Source organism: Elephantulus edwardii, unplaced genomic scaffold (assembly GCF_000299155.1).
Source record: "Elephantulus edwardii isolate Elephantulus edwardi_28Jun2011 unplaced genomic scaffold, EleEdw1.0 scaffold00114, whole genome shotgun sequence".
NCBI classification, from domain to species: domain Eukaryota; kingdom Metazoa; phylum Chordata; class Mammalia; order Macroscelidea; family Macroscelididae; genus Elephantulus; species Elephantulus edwardii.
The window spans coordinates 4,341,893-4,361,432 of record NW_006399864.1 but is presented as its reverse complement, the minus strand read 5'-3'; the positions used below and the strand labels follow the sequence as shown (position 1 = coordinate 4,361,432).

At 37.1% G+C, this 19,540-nt stretch overlaps 1 protein-coding gene and 1 pseudogene across 1 annotated transcript; both read right to left on the bottom strand.

The window, feature by feature from the left end:
• Window positions 1-11,131: 11,131 nt before the first annotated feature.
• Window positions 11,132-12,474, bottom strand: LOC102873531 (annotated as a pseudogene).
• LOC102873127 (histidine triad nucleotide-binding protein 1-like) lies at window positions 11,910-12,290 on the bottom strand. Its single transcript, XM_006892338.1, has one exon. It carries the CDS (start codon window positions 12,288-12,290, stop codon window positions 11,910-11,912), a length of 381 nt encoding a protein of 126 aa, XP_006892400.1.
• Window positions 12,475-19,540: the final 7,066 nt, after the last annotated feature.

The following is a 19,540-nucleotide window of genomic DNA, read 5'->3' as shown; positions in this document are numbered from 1 at the left end:
ACATCAAGTCTCTTCTGTCATCTTTATTCATTGTCCAGCTCTCAAATGCATAGCAAGTGACTGGAAAGACTATGGCCTGAATCAGATACACCTTAGTCCTCAAACTGAAATCACTACTCTTCAATGATTTGGAGAGGCCCCTAACTGCAGATTTTCCCAGCGCAATGTGTCTCCTTATTTCCTGGCTACTGGTACCAAGGGTGTTAATTGTTCACGGGAATCTGATTGACTACATTTGTGGAAGAATCCAGTGGAAAAAGCTCCATATTGGCAGTCAAAACTGGGCTGGTGTGGACTGTGGGTCAGATCATCAATTATTCATATGCAAGGATCAAATTGATGCAAAAGAAAATTTTGAAAAGCCCACAGGATACAAGGTAAGAACTTGAATTAGTTTCATCTGAATTTCAATATCATCTTAAGAACAGGCTTGAACAACAATAGCGCTGAACACCAATGATCAAAGACCAGAAGAGTGGCGGGATAATAGCAAAGATATCATCCATAAAGAAAGCAAAAACTTATTTAAAAAAATGGAGGAGAAAGAGAAAATAAAAATAGATGGCAGAAGAGGCTCTAAAGATTGCACTGGAGCATTGAGAAGAAAAAAAAAAAAGTAAAACGTTAAAAGAGCTGAACAGAAGTCTACTAATATAGATCACTTTTAATATTATTTATCTTAACTGTAGACTATAAAATAAAAAAGATTCCTAGTATTTATATTTGTTTTAAGGTCCGATAAGTAGAATTTTGCTCCTAGAAAAGAGAGTTTAAAGATGTCATGCATGTGCTGGGGAGCTACTTGCTGACACACACACGACACTCTGGAGAAACACACCAGAGAGTGATGTGCCACGGTGAGCAAGAAAACGGAATCAGAGTGAGTGTGAGCCCTAACTCCAGTCCTGTCATCTCCAGCCCACACCAAGAACTCCAGTCACGACACTACTGGCCGGTGTCACCGCTCCTGATGCACACTGGGAGTGACACTGGAACTTGAGTGAGGTGCTTTATGGGAGGTCACGGTTGTTGGGCTGGATCACGTGGGGCTCAGTAAGCTCAAACAGAAGGAGTGAGACAGCTGGAGCTCATTTTTGAAGGAAAAATCAAGGCTTCCTAGTTTTCCAATCAGGTCTCTGTACTCTTCCTTGTATCTCCTCATGTCTGGTACATCAATTGCCTGTAGCACAGAGCACCTGGGCTATCCTAGCTGCAGCATTTGTCATATAGAAGAGGCTGCTTCCCAAGTCCTTTTCTCTATTGAGCTAAGAAAAACCCAGCTGTCCATCCTCTTCTGGAGCAGTGATTTCAGATTAAGAACTCTATCACAGCAATGTCATGTAGGAAACAGGCTATTTCAGCCCCTACACAAGCCCCAAACAAGATGTCACCCCCCAAAAAGTGAAAAACTATCAATGGATTTCCTGAAGCCAGAAAGTCTGATGAAACGTTCTGACACAGAATTTAAAAGAACAATAATTGAATATTTTCAATATGTGAAATACAAACTAGATGAACTATAGGACACCACAAGCAAACAACAGGAAGAGCTTAAAAAAATCCAGAACAATGCAGATAAAACAAATGAGGCATTAGAGGCTCTGGAAAAACAAATCACAATCCAAAATATGACCAATGTCTCAGATGCTGTCAATATGATGGAGAGTCACTTGAACATGATTAAAGAGATGGAACACAGAACCAGTAAAATAGAAAATAGAAGTGTCATCACTGATCTGCTAAAACAAAAAGCAGAATCAAAGAGGAAGGAAAAAGAAGAGAACCTAAGAATAATGTGGGACACCATCAAGAGAAATAACATGTGCATAATCAGGAATCCCAGAACTGGAAGAAACAAGTAAAAGCACCAAAAAAGTTGTGGAAAAAATACTAGAAGAATATTTCCCAGGCATAATGAAGAATGAGAGAATATATATTCAAGAAGCTAAGAGAACACCATATAGATGAGACACCAAAAGAAAAATACCAAGACATATCACAGTCAAATTTGTCAGAACCAAAGATTTCTGGAAGCAGCAAGGGAGAAACAAAGAGTATCCTATAAGGGAGAACAAATAAGATTAAATGCTGATTTCTCAGCAGAAACCAAGTGAGCAAGAAGACATTGGAATGACATGTATCAAACACTCAAAGAACACAACTGTCAACCAAGAATATTATACCCAGCAAAATTGTCCATCAAATAAGGAGAGATCAAGATATTCCCAGAAAAATGGAACCTAAGGGAGTTTGGGAAAACAAAACCAGCATTGCAGAAAACACTGAAAGACATTCTTCTTACAGAGGTACCACAGAAAGCAGGATGGACCAAAGTAACTAAAAATAACACCAAGAAGAACACAAAATGATAGCAATGAAACCTTGTCTCTCACTAATCGTACTGAATATAAATGGTTTAAATGAACAACTAAAGAGAAAAAAAGTAGCACTTTGGACAGAAACTAAAAATCCATCAATATGCTGTCTACAGGAGACACACCTGAAAAATGAAGATAGACTGAAAATAAGAGTGGCAAAAAATATGCCAAGCAAATGGAAACCAGAAAAAAGCAGGAGTGGTGATATTATTTTCCAATAAAATGGATTTCAATGCTAAAATCATCATAAAGGACAAGGAAGTTCACAACATAATGATTAAGGGGTCAATAGAACAAGAAGATATAACAATAATAAATATCTATGCACCAAATACTGCATTATCCCACTGTTATAGAACAGGACTGATATGGGGGTTGGGAGAAAACTATGTAAAGAGGGGATAATAATATATATGGCATTGAAACAGACGAAGGAGAGAACTGTATAAAAGGAATATATGATTAGGTATTATTGGCATGACAAAAGTTCAGTATAAGAGCTGCATAGCAGAGTGGTCTGGGGCAGGGGAGGGACTGTAAAACAATGAAAGAACTTTTTTTCCAAAGAATAAAGCAAATGGGGGGAGGAGGGACAGAGAGGAATATGTGCAACAGTGAATTAATGGAAATCTAAGTTCTTTATAAACCTTCATTAACATCTTTAAAAAAAAATAGAGCTTTGAAAAAGAGTGGTTTAGATTAGAAGGAATATAATTGAGAATAAAAACTTTCCCTAAGGTAGAGAACACTGGAGTCACAGAATATAAAATATGATATTAGAAACCATACTTTGTTTGCAGAAACATAGTTTTCTGGATTAAATTTTATCCAGACATTAGAATGTTGTTTGATAAATAGGTTTTACCATAAAAGCAACATTCACATTAAAATGGAAGTGAAACTAGAAAAAAATGGGTACATGTACTGTAAATTAAGTTAATAATAATTAATAGACTAATTTGTTGCAATTAATATACTGAAGGCAGCGGGATTAAAGCAAAATCCAAAAAAGGGGAACATTAGGGCTAAGTTTTTTATCCTTAGCTTTTGTTTCCATGTGGAGCAGAATGGCCTCTTAAAGGCAAAAATAGAAATGGAATGAGCTTGTAACCATAGAAACTGCATGTGGCAGAGAGGAGAAAATGCACTTAAGATGTAAAAACACCTAGTGAATATACAGTGCATGGCAAAAACATATTTGTATTTGTCAAACTGATGTACAGGTGTGAATTATTGTTCACAATCGTGTTTGACAGTAATCTTAGTCCTTAAAGAGATGCCTGCTAAAGATATGAATTTTAGGAGATTGCTCTAAATAAGAAAAGGGGAAAATTTGCTCTCAAAATTGTAGTCTTTGGAAAGGCTAGTAGAAGTTTCACAGAGGGTATTTATAACTTAAATGATTTTAAATATTTATTTTAAATCAATGATTAAACTATATTTATTGATAATGTAATAGTTTAAAGGGAGAAAACCAGCATTGTAGTTTTGTTTCTTGATTTCTAACAGCAATCTCAATGTAGGCATGTAAACACTCATTTGAGAATGTGTATACACACTCATATGCTCTTTAAAACATTTAAGTTTTGTAATCCTATACTTGCCAAAGTCCTTTCCTCATCCAATATATACTGAGTCACCACTTTCAAGGGTTCAAAAGTTCTTTCACAGATTTTCTAACATGCATGGGAGACTGTTGTTTTTGCTGTTGTTTTTATGTGCCATTTACTCATAGTGACCCTATGTACAACAGCCCTAAATCCTTTATCCCGTGGCTCCATCCAGTGCCAATCTCACTGACTCCAACCCAACTGCCCCAATTATCCTCCTAGTCACTGAATCAATCCATCTCATTGAGGTTCTTCCTCTCTTGTGCTGTCCCTTCACCCTCCCAAGCATGATGTCCCTCTCCAAGAACTGGTCCAAAGTATGTTAGATGAAATTTCATAATACTTGCTTCCAAGGAGCAGCCTAACTTAACCTTCTGCAGGATGAGCCTGTTTGTTTTCTTAGCAGTCCATCTTATATTCCATACACTTATTCAACACCACAGCTCAAAAGCATCAATTTTTCTTCTATCATCCTAGTCATTGTCCAGCTCTCTGATGCCCAGCAAGTGATTACAAAGACCATGGCCTGTATCAGGTTCACCCTAGTCTCCAGAGTGACATCATTGCTCTTCAGTACCTTGGAAAGGTCTCTAACCACAGACTTTCCTATCACAATACATCTTTTCATTTCCTGGCTGCTGGTGCCAAGAGTATTGATTATGGAACCAAGCAAACTAAAGTTGTGAACAATCTCAGTCTCTTCACCATCCATGATGATGCTGCCAAATGGGCCTGTGGTGAGAATCTTTGGTTTTTTTGACATTGAGCCTCAACTATATTGAAGGCTGTCGTCTTTGACCTTCGGCAGCAAGCGCTTCAGGTTCTCCTCAGTTTCAGAAAGCAGGGTTGTGATGAATCCTGATTCCACATTTCGCCTCATAGAGCCCAGCCTCCAGTATAATCTGTTCTGCATATAGATTGAAAAGGTATGGAGGTAGTACTAAAAGAAGATGGAACGAGTATACAGAGTCACTGTGCCAAAAAGGAAAGAGTATACAGAGCATTGAACCAAAAGGAATTGGCAGACACAGAATAATTTCATGAAACAACATGTGTCCAAGAGCCTATGGTGATGAAGGAAAGAATTCAGGCTGCTTTGAAAGATTGGCAAAAACTAAGGCCCCAGGAATTGATGGTATACCAATTGACACTTTTCAACTAACAGATGCTGCCCTAGATGTGCCCAAGTTGTGCCAAGACATCTGGAGGACAACCACTTGGCTAACTGACTGGAAGAGATCTGTCTTTGTTCCCACTCCAAAGAAAGATGATCCAACAGAGTGTGGAAATTCTTGAACAATATCATTAATATCACATGCATACAAGCAAGATTCTACTGAAGATTATCCAAAAACGACTGGAACAGCATATCAACAGAGAACAGGCAGAAGTACAGGTTGGTTTTAGAATGGGTCGTGGTACTAGGGATATTACAGCTATTGTTAGATGGATCTTGGCTGAAAGCACAGGGAGTATCAAAATAATGTCTATCTGTGTTTCATTGATTATGCAAAGGCATTTGACTGTGTCTATCACAGCTAACTCTGAGAAGAATGGGAATCCCAGAACACTTAATCATGCTAATGTGAAACCTATACTTGGACCAGGAGGTAGTCGTTAGAACAGAGCAAGGAAACACTGCATGGTTCAAAATTGGGAAGAGTCTATGCCAGGGATGTGTCCTATCTGCTATGAGAGTCTAGGAGAGTGTTTATCCCTCATAGCAAACTAAGAGAATATTGAACATTATGAGCCTTGACCAGTATGAACAAGATCAGTAATAAAATCAGGAGAGTAGAAAATATCAGTGGTGGTAAATTTAATCCTTAAGAAAGAATGCATCAGCCTTGAATAGAATCAAAGTCATTAGTAGGTGCATACACAACACCTTTGCACTGTAGAATTTATTAAAATAATTAAATAAAAGAGCAGTATTTGACATAATGTCTCAGACCAGTAAGTATAGCCAAGTATGTAAGAATCATGTACAATTTTCATTTCGTATGAACATATGAATGCAAATCCATAAGCAACCAAAGCTGTTCTTTGTAGCATTTGGGAAGCTAGTAATTTCCATTAGTGGTTTGTTGTTTATTTTTCAACAGAATTTGTTGATTACTATGACTCAGTAATCAATGTCTGATTTTCCCCTTTTTAAAAAACATTTTCAATTTACTACAGTTATTCTGTCACTCCCTTCATTCTACACTTTATGCATTCTCATTATGGGTGAGTATCAGCAAATATCTTTTATAGTAAATCAAACCATGAGGATAATTAAGCTTTTTTTTTGTGGCACTTATCTCTTAGACTTAAGGTACAGTAATAATGGTCTTTGAGAAAATCTCTGAGATGAGTGTATTCTGCACATAGAAAGGAGACTTGATCATAGAAATATCCTTTGCAGGAGATAATTGTCCTGCTCCAGTGTCTGTTCTTCACTTATTCAAAAATAGTCTGACTGGATGTGTCATTAAGAAAAATCAATCCTTGGAGAAAGGCATCATTCTTGGTTAAGTAAAGTTCAAACTAAAGGAGGAAAATCCTCAGTTATATATAGTAACATACTGACTTCAACAATGGGCTTTAACACAACTACTACTGTGAAGATGATTCAGGAGAAGGTATTGCTTGATTCTGTTAAACATAAAATCATTACGAGAAACAATTCAATAGCACCTAACAACAATATAAATATCAAGAAATCAACATTAGCTAATCCAGAGAATTAACCTATAATATTCTAATTATGCTTACACTTGTATGTGATTATACATGTATGTGTGTTCTATGAAAACTTATATGTAGCTCTATGTAACACCATCACAATCAAGACACTTAGCTGTATCATCACAAGATTCTATAATAACATGTATTCTTCATAGCCTTACTATCTCTAAGGTTTCTTGAAGATGTGTGATTTGATATTTAAATTGAAGAATAAATAGTTTAAAAAGACAATGAGAGGAATTAAGGTATGCTGTGAAGTTAGAACCACATATGTACACATATGTAAAAGTAAATAGATGAGGCACATTTTTTTTAAACAATGTGTTAAATTCTACAAAATAATTAATTGGATCACTGAGAAATTACAAGCAGAGAAGGAAGAGTTCTGTGGATCTCCAGTCACCTCTCTGAGCTGCCCCAGCCAGCAGAGAATGGAGTGCCTTGTGGGCCACCCAGACCATCCAATAGCAAAGAAAGGGCCTCTCAACTCATTCTGAGATCTCCCACTCTCTAGCCCCTTGAGTTCTCCCCATCTCCACTAGTATATTCACCACCTCTGGGGAAAACTAAGCAGAGAGAAGTCCTGTGGGCTTCTCCTCTTCTCATTTATCTGAACTGCACTAACCAGCACACAGGAGAGCCCTGTGGTCCAGTCAGACCAGCCAAAAGCAAGGAAAGTGCCTCATCAGTTACTGTGCACCTGGAGCACCAACTGATCACCAAGGCTTGGGAAGAAAGAGGGCTGAAGCATTCCTGGAACTTTCCAAGCTCCCAAGAGGTTTTGTCAGCTCAAGGGTCAAACAGTCCCTCCTTTAGAGAAGGTTGCATAGGCAAAAGCAGACAACATTGCCTAGTACTGGAGGAAACTACCCTCTCCCATCAAATTATAGGAAAAGATAGGAAAATGGGCCTAACTGGTCAAAGAAAGATACCACAGCAACCTGTACCTTCAAGGACAATTGGATGAGAGTGTACCACAAGAAGCATGGAACAGAATCATTAACAAACAATCAGCAGGGAAGATTTCCACAGACAACACTTAGAATTTACAACTCTAGCAATAGCATTGTAAAGATAAGGAACTGACAACTATCTACAGAGACACAACAAAAACTGCCTCACACGTACCAAGAAGAACTTAAAAAACTATTAAGGAAGTAGCAGGCAGGGACAAACATTATGAAAAACAAGACAAGCCTTCTCCTAAAAAAGCATATAAGATGACAGATCTAATGAATATCCTAAATCCATAAAGGCAGAAGAAATATACAGGGGTAGAGTTCCAAGAACTGGTACTGAAGAAACTAATATTGAAACTATAAGAAGTACAAGAATTCATAAACTCATAAGAAGATGGAGAGGGTACAATTAACACATTGAAGAAACAACAGAAGCAAAAAGTGAAAATACAATTCAGAATATCAACACCAATATTACAAAACTTTTTTAATGATTAACACAAGAAGGAATGTGAAAAATTGCTAGCAATCAGAGAGATGCAAACCAAAACAATGAGATTCCATTTCACCCCAGAAGCAGTAACAAGTTTAACAAAATAACAAGCAATAAATGTTGGAAAGTTATAAGATAGAGATTGGAATTCCTATGTACTGCTGGTGGGTATGGTACAAATGGCACAACTGCTATGGATGAAGTTTGACAATTCTTTAAAAAGTTGAACTTTAAAATTCCCATATGACCCAGCTACTCCATTGTTAGGAATATGTTGGTTTTGTGTCGTCGAGTCATCTGCGACTCATAGCGATCCTATGTACAACAGCCCTATACTCTGCTCTATCCTGTGCCAGTCTTACTATCTATGGCACTCCTATTCCATTACCCCAGTCACGGAATCAATCCATCTCATCAAAGGTCTTCTTCTCTTGTGCTGTCCCTCCACCCCCACAAGCATGATGTCCCTCTCCAAGGATTTGTCCAACCTTGCAACATGTCCAAAGTGTGTCAGATGAAGTTTCAGAATCCATGCCTCCAAGGATCAGTCCATCTTCACCTTCTCCAGGACAAACCTGTTAATTTTACTAGCAACCCATGGTATATTTAATACTCTTCTCTAACACCACAGCTCAAAGGCATTAATTATCCTTCTATCATCCCTAGTCATCATCCAGCATAGCATCTCCAATGCATAGCAAGTGATTGCAAAGGCCATGGCCTCTATCAGGAGCACCTTAGTCTCCAGACTGACATCCTTGCACTTCAGCACTTTAGAGAGGTCTCTAACCACAGACTTTCCTAAAGCAATACATCTTTTAATTTCCTGGCTGCTGGTGCCAAGAGTGTTGACTATGGACCCAACCAAACCAAAACTGTGAACAATCTCCAAGGAAATAAGAGCTAAGCCATGAATGGACATGTATACACCTTTGTTCACAGCAGCATTATTAACAACAAGAAAATGGAAAAAGTCCAAATACTCATCAACAAATGAATGGACTGAGAAAATGTGGTACATCTACACAATGGAATACTGTGCAGCACTAAGGAGTGGTGATTTAAAAAAAATACTATGTCACATGGGAGAAACTAGAGATTATTATATTGAATGAAATATCTCAATCGCATAAGCACAAATACTACATTAAATCACTTGTGACGATAAGAGGATAACTGAGCAAGATATAGGCAATGTTCAAAACGGGAAGGGAAAGGGGGGAAAAGCAGAAGATGAGGCAGGGGGTAAACCATGAGAATAGCAGAAGTTAATGGGTAGAGTGCTATCCTAAAACTAGGACAGCAGAAGTTAATGGGAGAAGGTATAGGAAGGATTCCATGAGGACTTTAAAAAAAAAAAAGGTGAATAATGAGCATAGATCAATAGTAATTAATTACGTAAAATACAAGTATATAAATAATTTTACCAAACACAATAGATATGAGTGATTGTAAGCAAACAAAGAAGAAGAATCAAGTGAAAAAGGGAAAAGTAGTAGGATTTGGTTCCAGACAGGAAATGGGGATCTGAGTAATGCATTATTTGGAGATTGGGCTTTTTTAATACAAAACTGAAATAAATTGATATTTTAATATTTTGGTTTTATTTAAGTAAGGAGATACCTGATCATTTCTGGCCAATGAAAAATTAATTATTAACAACCTTAACAATAAAATTGAGGAAAATTAAACCATGAAGATTCCTAACCACATTAAATAAGCTAGAACTAGTTTCTAAAATTTTAGATTTCAGTCTTATTTTTAATTATAAATTATCTTCACATTGTGGCTTCTAGGAAAGTTATTAAAACATAATCTAAATATAATGAACCAGCCAAAATAACAAACCAGGTGGTGTGGGGGAGTGATTTAGACACATCTCAGCTATGCAAAACGAATTAATCTATTTATATTAAATCATTATCGTTATCGTTATTAAATAGAAAAAAGGGACATCATGTTAACCATGTAATATATAGATGTACAAAAGTATTTAAGCATTTTAGAATGTTGAAAAGGTGAGATAAGCATATACTAGGTTCTATCAAGATCTTTTCAGGAATTACAAGAAAAAAAGAAATGACAGTCAAAAGTTTAAATAGAAATTAGCCTTTATAGTTTCCATCTATAAGAAATTAAGATTATCAATGTTTTAAAGAGCTAATTTTTTTAAATATTCATAAGAAGGTTTGTACACTTTATATGAAAGCATTTGCTTCTCATGCTTAATCTTCCAAGTTAAATATATAGATAATAAAAGATAGATAGATAGATAGATAGATAGATAGATAGATAGATAGATAGATAAAGATTGATTTTTTTTGCACCAAGCACATTAGCAATTATTTTTTTTCTTTAAAGCAAATGACAAAGACCCGGTTTACCAACTTTAGTTTTAAACCTAACCTTAACATGACATATTTAAACAATTTTGAAAACTTACTAAGTTGCCAGCATTCATGCACAACTAGAAAACATCCGTAATTTGTATTAAACCAGAAATGTATTACCATTAATGAATTACTATCTTTTACTATTTAATACTGAAAAAAAATAAGTTCTTTTATGAAGATTTATCCTGTCAATGTCAACTTCACAACAGACTGAAACTACTTGGCTCACATTTTAAACAAAATGGATAAAGCAAGATCCATGCTGGTGTTAGTGTACAATTTTCTCCTCGCTCCACTAAATAATGAGAGTTTACCTTGGATTACGTTTAATAAAAAAACAAAGTGCATGCATAAATTTACAACAATTTAAGGGAAAAAAAAATGGTCCTATTAGTGTGGTCCCAACAATAAACTCAAAAGTCTATGACAGATGCTCCAATGAGCTGTGTTTATAAATACTTTAGATTAGGTGCAGCTATACCTAAAGTAGAGTTCGTTTGAAATCTTCAAAAACATGTTCCTGTTAATCCTCAAATGGTGTTTGTAATAGCTTAAAATTTCTGTTGAATTACTTGTTATCCAAGCGTAGCAGCTGCTCCTGACCATTTATTGTTAATGACTTTAGCTGGCCATCTTCTTCAACTTCCAATCTTTCTTAATCATTTTCAACAATTCTCTTTGTAGTGATTTTTCTGCCATTCACTATTTTAGTAGAAATTGATACGGATTTGAAGCTGCCCACCCCACCGCCACCAAATGAAGTGGGAGAGAAAGAATATCACCATGACCCAGTGGAGAATATGATGTAAATTCTGTGTCAAAAGAAGGAAATCCTCTTCCTCCAAAGGCTGGAAACCCACTGAAAGCAGAGAAAAATGATCCTGTGCCTCGGTTTTGGCTTCCACGAGGCCCTCAGCGACTCCCCAAAACATCCTCAAATGGATCTTCAAAGAAGTCAAAGGAAAATGTGTCCCTTCCACCAAAAAAATTCCCTGAAGACTTCATCTGGATGACGGAATGTGAAGCCAAACTCAAATGGACTATCAAAATGATTTCCACCTATACCTCCACTTCCACCATTCAATCCTTCTTTGCAGTATTTGTCATAAATGTCTCTTTTTTTCACATCTGATAACACTTCATATGCCTCAGCTACTTGTTTGAATTTTCTCTCTGCTTCATTCTTTTTTATTAACCATGCAACCATGTCTTTTATTACACAACTGTTTTTCAAATTATTTCCTTAATCTCTCTGTACACAGGCAATATTAAGTGTACTGCTTAACATATTCGACCTTTCAAATCTGACAGTTGTTTAAAGAAGGGAAAATAATCCTAAAGCAAAATTAACCAGGAGGCCAATGCATCTGCCGGCCTCCAAGAACATGGAGATGAACATGATAAACAGACTGCCCCCCATCTGAACCTTCATTCACCACCATTCGATAACCCTTTTGCAGGCCCAGATCAGCAGCACATTTCTTGCCAACAATCATGAGATGTCCAAGAAGGCTTTCATCATCATCTTCTGCTACAGAAATCTGGGCAATAGGTTTCTTAGGTATCACCAGAAAATGTATTGGTGCTTGAGGTGAAATGTCATGAAAAGCGAGGCACCGCTCATCCTCAAAAATGATTTTGGCTGGGATTTCTTTCCGGATTATTTTCCCGAAGATTGTATCGCCACCAGGCCGGGCGGTCTGAGCCTTAGCGATCTCATCTGCCATCTCGGTCTCCCTCCTGCGCCACGGCTCCCGGAGAAGCATGCGAGGAGGAAGGAGCGGGAGCTTCATTCTTATTCTCAGGATTTTTATCAGGATGCTACTTCAATGCCAATTTACAATGTGCCATTTTTACATCCTCCGGTGAGGCATGTTTCTGCATGCCTAGTACTTCATAGTAATCCTCCATGTTTGAGCAGGTTGTTGGAACAAGACCCGAGAGGGTTGGAAGCCAGCGGCAGAGAGAAAGAGAGACTGGGTGGTGGAGCCGTGGCTTCCTCACCGATTTGGCATGGCTGCAGCTGGTGGACGCACTCAAATAGATTGATTCTATATGTTAAGATTTCAATAAGATGTGAATCTACTTATGTGATGCTCTTTCGTGGAGAATGATACAAAGCAAGGCATCACAAAGTAATTTTCTGAAAATATTTATTATTGGTTCATTTGTTGAATTTTAACAGCATATTTATGTATGCATATGTTGTTGTTGTTGGTGTTGTTTTCTTGAGTGGCTTACAATGTATAGCTACCCTGTGCACAACAGCTCTGAACCCTGCACTCTCTTGAGCTAATCTCACTGTCTCTGACACACCTACCCCTATTATTCCAGTCCTGGTGCGAGAGCATCTTATCCAGAGTTTTTCTATAATGAGCCGTCCTTCCGCCCTTCCAAGCATGGTATCTTTCTCCAAGGACCAGTCCCTCCTGGAAACATGATCAAAGTGTGTGAGCCAGAACTCCAAAAATCCTTGCCTCAATGGAGCAACTTGGTTTCAGTCTCCTCAGGAAAGACATGTTTGTTCTCTTGGCAGTCCATGGAATATGTTCAATACTCTTCTCTAGCACCACAACTCAAGGCATCAATTCTTCTATCATCCTAGTCTTTGTTCAGCTCTCTGATGCATAACAAGTAATTGCAAAGATTGCCTGGACCAAGTGGACCTTAATCTCCAGACTGACATCATTGTTCTTTAGCACTTTGGAGAGGTCTCTAACAATAGATTTACCCAATGCAATGTGTCTTGTAATTTCTTGACTGCTGGTGCCAAGAGTGTTAATTGTGGAACTGAGCACAATGAAATTGTTAAGAATCTTGATCTCATCTCCATGTATCACGGTGCTACCAAATGGCCCAGTGCTGAGAATAAATTTATGTTGACCTTCAATCTATATTGGACACAACAGTCATTGACCTTTTGCAGCAAACATTTTGGGTCCTCCTTAGTTTTGACCACAAAGTTGTTTCATATGCACAATGCATTCTGTTGATGATTCTTCTACCAATATTGATGCCACATTCCTCCTCATAAAATCCAGCCTCCTAAATTATCTGTTCCACATATAGATTGAAAAGGTATGGACACAGGGTCTGATTCATAGTCCAAGTTTTGCATGACCACTATTTGCTCTTCTAGGATTCCCATTTTCTCAAGGTTAGCCACAATTTGTGGTGATCTACCCAATCAAATGCCTTTGATAGTCAATGAAACATAGATAGACATTCTTCTAGTACTCTCTGACTGCAGATATGAATAATCTCACATTGACTGTAATATGCAATACTACCAAGGCCTCTTCTAAACCCAGATTTTATTTCTGAAAGTTCTCTGTCAATGTACTGTTCCAGTCATTTTTTGGGTAATCTTCAGCAGGATCTTGCTTGGTGTGATATTAGTAATATTGTTCAATAATTTCCACACTGTTGGGTCACCTTTTTTGGAATGGGAATAAATTTGGATCTCTTCCAGACAGTTGGCCAAGTAGTTGTTCTCCAGATTTCTTGGCAGAGCCTGGTAAGCACATTCAGGGCTGTTTACTGAAATATGTCACTCCCTGAGGCTGTGTTTTTTGCCAGTTCATTCAGAGGGGCTTGAGCTTCATCTTTCATCACCGTTGCCTCTTGAGCACATGTTGTTCCATGAAATTCTTCTCTGTCAGTCAATTCTTTCTGGTAAAGTGACTCTGTGTACTCCTTCCACCTTCTTTTGATGCTTCCTGGATCTTTAAATATTCTGCCCATGTTTGTTGTTATGTGCTGTCAAGTCGTTTGCGACTCATAGCGACCCTATGCTCAATAGCCCTAAACCCTGCTCTATCCTGCACCAACGGCACTGCCTCTGACACACCCATCCCGATTACCCCAGTCACTGAATCAATCCATCTCATAGAGGGTCTTCCCCTCCTGGGCTGTCCCTCCACCCTCCCAAGCATGATGTCCCTCTCCAAGGACCCGTCCCTCCTGGCAACATGTCCAAAGTATGTCAGACGAAGCCCCAGAATCTTTGCCTCCAAGGAGTAGTTTGGTTTAATCCTCTCCAAGATGAATCTGTTAGTTTTGCCTATCACATCCTTAAATATTGCAACTTGAGGCTTGAACATGGTCTTTAGTTCCTTCAACTGAGCGAGTTAGTCGCTTTTGATTTTCTGACTCCAGCTTTTTGCCAACTTTGTTAAAACTTTGAAAAACAAGAAGCTTGGTTACTTTAAATATGATTAAGTCCCAAAATAAAGACATGGGAATGGAGGAAAACAAACCTTTGTGTGTGTCCAAGACTATTCACTCTAACCAATATGCTTCTCAGTATCACAAGAGACAGTATAGTTTAAGAGAGCACGAGCAATCGGCTGAAGTTTACTCTAATGCAGGTGTAGCCTTGCATATTACCACTTCAGGTTGAACAACGTTGGGCAAATGACTTCATCTCTGTGACTTCATTTTTCAAAAATCTATAAAACTAAATATTGATTGATATTATTTCAAGCTATATGCAGAACAGATCATTCAGGATGCTGGGCTTTCTAAGAAGGCATGAGACATCAGGGTTGGAATAAGACTTAGTACTCTCGGCACCAGCAGTCAGGAAATCAAAAGATTAATTGCATTGGGAAAATATGCTCTCAGGGACCTCTCCAGAGTGTTAAAAAGCAATGACGTCAGTCTGGAGACTAAGGTATGCCTTTTTCATGCCATTACTTCTGCTAAGTAGTTTACAATTACTTGCTATGTATCAGAGAGCTGGACAATGATTAAGCATGACAGAATAAAGATTGATACCTTTGAGTTTTGGTGCTAGTGAAGAGTATTGAACATTTCATGGAATGCCAAGAGAATAAAAAAAAAGTCTGCCCTAGAAAGGGTGAAACCAAGTTTCTCCTTGGAGGCAAGGATTTTGAAGCTCTATCTCACATACTTTGGGCATTTTGCAAGGAGGGACCAGTCCTTTGAGAAGGACATCAAACTTGGAAGGGTGGAAAGCAAGTGCAAGAGAGGAAGACCCTAGATGAGATGGATTAACATAGTAACTAGGGTAATAAAGTTAAACGTGTCAGAGATGTGAGATTGGCTCAAGGTAGAACAGCATTCTGAGCTGTTGTGTATATAGTTGCTATGAACTGCAGGCTATGTAACAGTACAAAACAACAACAACAAATATTATTCATTAAAAAATAAGATTTTATAATTTTATGGCATAGTTTTTCCCTATTATTTCCCCTCTGTACACTCACACAGACACACAGGGATCCTGTTCTCAAAATTATTAAACTACCCTCTCCACCCTTTCTCAACATCACTAATGTCTACCTCTTTTCAAAAATAAACAAAAGCATTTATCAAGCACTGAGAGTGTAAGACAGAAGACAGGTGCCAGAGCACATTTCCTAATAAACAGAAAATTATTATAATCTTCAAGAAACTTAATCTGTTTGAGGACATAAACATAATACAACACCAATCCCTTGAATAAAAAGCTGAATATGATAAATGTCATGAGATAATAAAAAAAATGCTATCAATAGCTCTTATTCAGAGGAAAACGAGACAAAACCAAGCTATGTATAGCCAGAGGGATAAAAGAAAAATTTAAAGAAATAGTGGCTGTTGAAGTTATATACAAGAAAACTTGAGTTTCAGTGTCTGGAGATTTAATTGATGGCATCTTTTTATGCTTTCAGGCAGAAGTCAGAATATTTTACTTGCAGGCAGTAGTCAGTGTTTTACTTGCCGTGAGTAACATAGAGCCATCCACTCTGCAATTGTGTATTTCCCAGTAGGAGCTTAGCTAGAATTGCTAACATAGTTCAGGTTGTCTCTTTCAAATTTCTCTGAAGAAAAAAAAATCTTCAAATTAAATGAGCAATATGATTGAAATGTCTTCTTTATTTCCTTCAGAAACACAAACAGGATGTGTCCCCTATATGATAGAGAGTCCTGATAATTCAGGGCCAGGTAAAAAGAATAAGTTGGGCTAAAAATTAAATATTTACACAGATGTTTTAAAAAAATTCAAATTTAAACTGCTTGATACAAGTTAACACTTGCAACATCACATCAGATGGACAGATTTGTGTTGATAACATGTCCATAATCCTAACTATTCAGAGTATGTGTTACACACGCATGAATCAAAATGCCATTCAGTAAACAAAAAGGAAAAATAAACGTTTACCAAAATAGCCTTCCATTTGACTTCAATGCTATAAACCTTTCTATATAAAAGATGCCAGCCAGAAGATAAGGTCATTTTCTGGGTCAAACATACATTATTCAAAAGGGAAGCACTAGCAGACCATAGTGACCTCAAGAAAGTTAGAAAGTGCTGCCTTGCATACTGCATTCAAAATAGAGAAGCAGTGAATAACCAATCCTGATGCCCAATCCTAGAGAGATGCATTTTCCTTAACCTATTGCTCTGCTCAGTATTAAGGGTTCTATTCTCTGGCAGTCTTATTTCCCACAGCTTCTATTGCACATAATTTCTTCAGATAACAAGTATAAACGACTGTTACACTATATAAGGCAATTTTAAGACTGACTCAGCAGGAATTTGGGGAATGCAACACAGTAGTGAGAAAAATACAAAGTTTGAGAAAGAAGCAAGTTACATTCCAGCATTATTATTTAATGACTGTGTGAACTTTACAGGTCACTTAACCTTGCTAAACTTAACCATGAAGTGTCCAATGATGTATGTCTTCCATGATTTGTGGGAAGCATATTTTGGTAAGACATGATACTTGAATTATCTCTTCGATCCCAGAGCTATGGGGTTCCGGTGGCTTAGTAGTTGCGTTGTGCTGCTAAACCCGTGCTAAAGACACTCAGCACAATTGGAATAGAAGGAGATTTCCTCAACATAATGAAAATCATGCACTCAAAACCAAGAAACAACATCATTCTTAATGGAGAAAGACTAAGCATTTTTTCCTTGTGTACAGGGACCAGACAAGGATGCCCACAGTCACTGCTTCTATTGGAAGTGCTTGCTATGGCAATATGACAAGAGAAAGAACCTATCACTAAATGTAAGTGATATGACAGTATACATAGAAAACCCCAAAGACTCAACAAAAAAACTGTTAGAGTTAGTAGGCCGATTTAGTAAAGTGGCAGGATATAAGATCAAAATACAAAAATCAGTGGGAGAAAAACAGACAAGCCATTTACTACACCATACAATTTATTGTCTCTGAAAACTGGCTGGAAGGTCAGTTATGAGTCAGTTCCATCTTCAAAGTGCAAAGCAACAACAACATATGGCTATAAAGTACTTGAAATTCATGGCAATCTAAATTCAGTTTTAAGTATAAAGTAAAATGTCAACATTTAATAAAAGAATAAAGACATAGAAATAACAACTATGAGTTTTACTACCTATAAAAATCATGAAAAACATGTGCTCGCTTCGGCAGCACATATACTAAAATTGGAACGATACAGAGATCAGCAAGAAGTAAAAAAAAAAAATCATAAAAATGTGAGTGCAGAGTTAAATAAAACATTAGAATTTCCTTTTTTAAGAAAAAATTAAAACCTATGTAGTTCATACTCTATTTCCAAAAGACAGAGCTATTCTAAACCACACTTATCTTTCTTGCTTCATCTTCATAATATACAAAGGAATTGTGTCATTTTATACATTAATTTACTTGAATGTGTTCTCAGTATGTTGAATCAGTGCTCCTCCATTGTGAGATTCTAGAATAGAGTGTGAGTGGGACTAAATTTCATTTTACACCTCTAGCTGTAATGCTTTTCATGGTTTAAGACTCCTCTCAACTTATTTTATCATCCTTATCTCACATCACAACATTTCCTACCACAGAACTTTACCAATTATAGCCATAGTTGACTAGTTTCATACTCAAAAAATCTTCACTTTCATGACCTTATGTTTGTTAGTGTACAGTTACTGTGACTATAAACTGCTTTTGTCACCTATTAATTTTCAAGGCCCAGCTGACACATCCACTCTCTAAAATGCTTTTTCTTTTTAATCTGGTTCTAGGAAATGTAGATTATTTTACCTGTTTTTCTATAGCAAAGCACTTTGCATGTGCCTGTTAGGAACTGTGCATATCAGTGGTCTAACATTTTACCATAATTGTTCAATTTGTCTGTTGGGCAAAGAAATAATAAAAGAGCTAGATTACATACATGAGGCATCAAAATTGAAAGAAGACTCATTATCTATCTATAAGATGTAGACGGTACAAACCTGCTTATTGAAAATAAAGACTTGAAGCACTTACCAGCAAAGCTCAAAGACTTTATATAGCCTTCAGAATGGATCATACATCAATACATAAAAAAATTTAAAAATCAGAAAATTCAAAAGGAAAAAAGCAACCAAAACTCAAGCCCCATTACAATGTGACCAATAAGCAATATCATGATAAATGGAGAAAATATTTGATTTGTTCAAGATTTCATTTTACTTGTATCTACAATCAGTTTCTATGGAAGCTTTTCTTCAGGAAATCAAATAACATAATGCTCTGGGCAAATCTGGTAAAAAAGGACATCTTGAAAGTCTTCCATAGCATAGATTTTACTTTGGGAACTAACGCAGGCCTAAGTTTTTACATTTTTAATTGTTTGTTACATATTACAGAACTTAACAAAGAATAGAGAATACCAAGGAAGAGTTTATATATGGTCTTGATGAAGAGTATTAAATATACTGTGGACACAGTAGAACAAACAAGTCTGTCGTAGAAAAAGTACAGCCAGAGTGCTCCACAGAAGCAAGGATGAGGAACCTTGATCTCACACAGTTTGATGGTCTTGTCAATATTGATCAGAACTTGAAAAAAAGATATCATACCTGGAAAACTTGAGCATCGGAGAAGGAAAGGAGGACTTGTAATGAGACGAATGATGTAATAACTGTAATAATGGGCTCAGGCAGAGCCGCGATTGTGAGGACAGCACAGAACTGAGCAGTTCCATTCTATAAATAGTCTCTGTGCAA

Coding starts and splice junctions, on each gene's coding strand:
- LOC102873127 (XM_006892338.1), bottom strand. CDS start 12,290: ATGGCAGATGAGATCGCTAAGGCTCAGACCGCCCGGCCTGGTGGCGAT.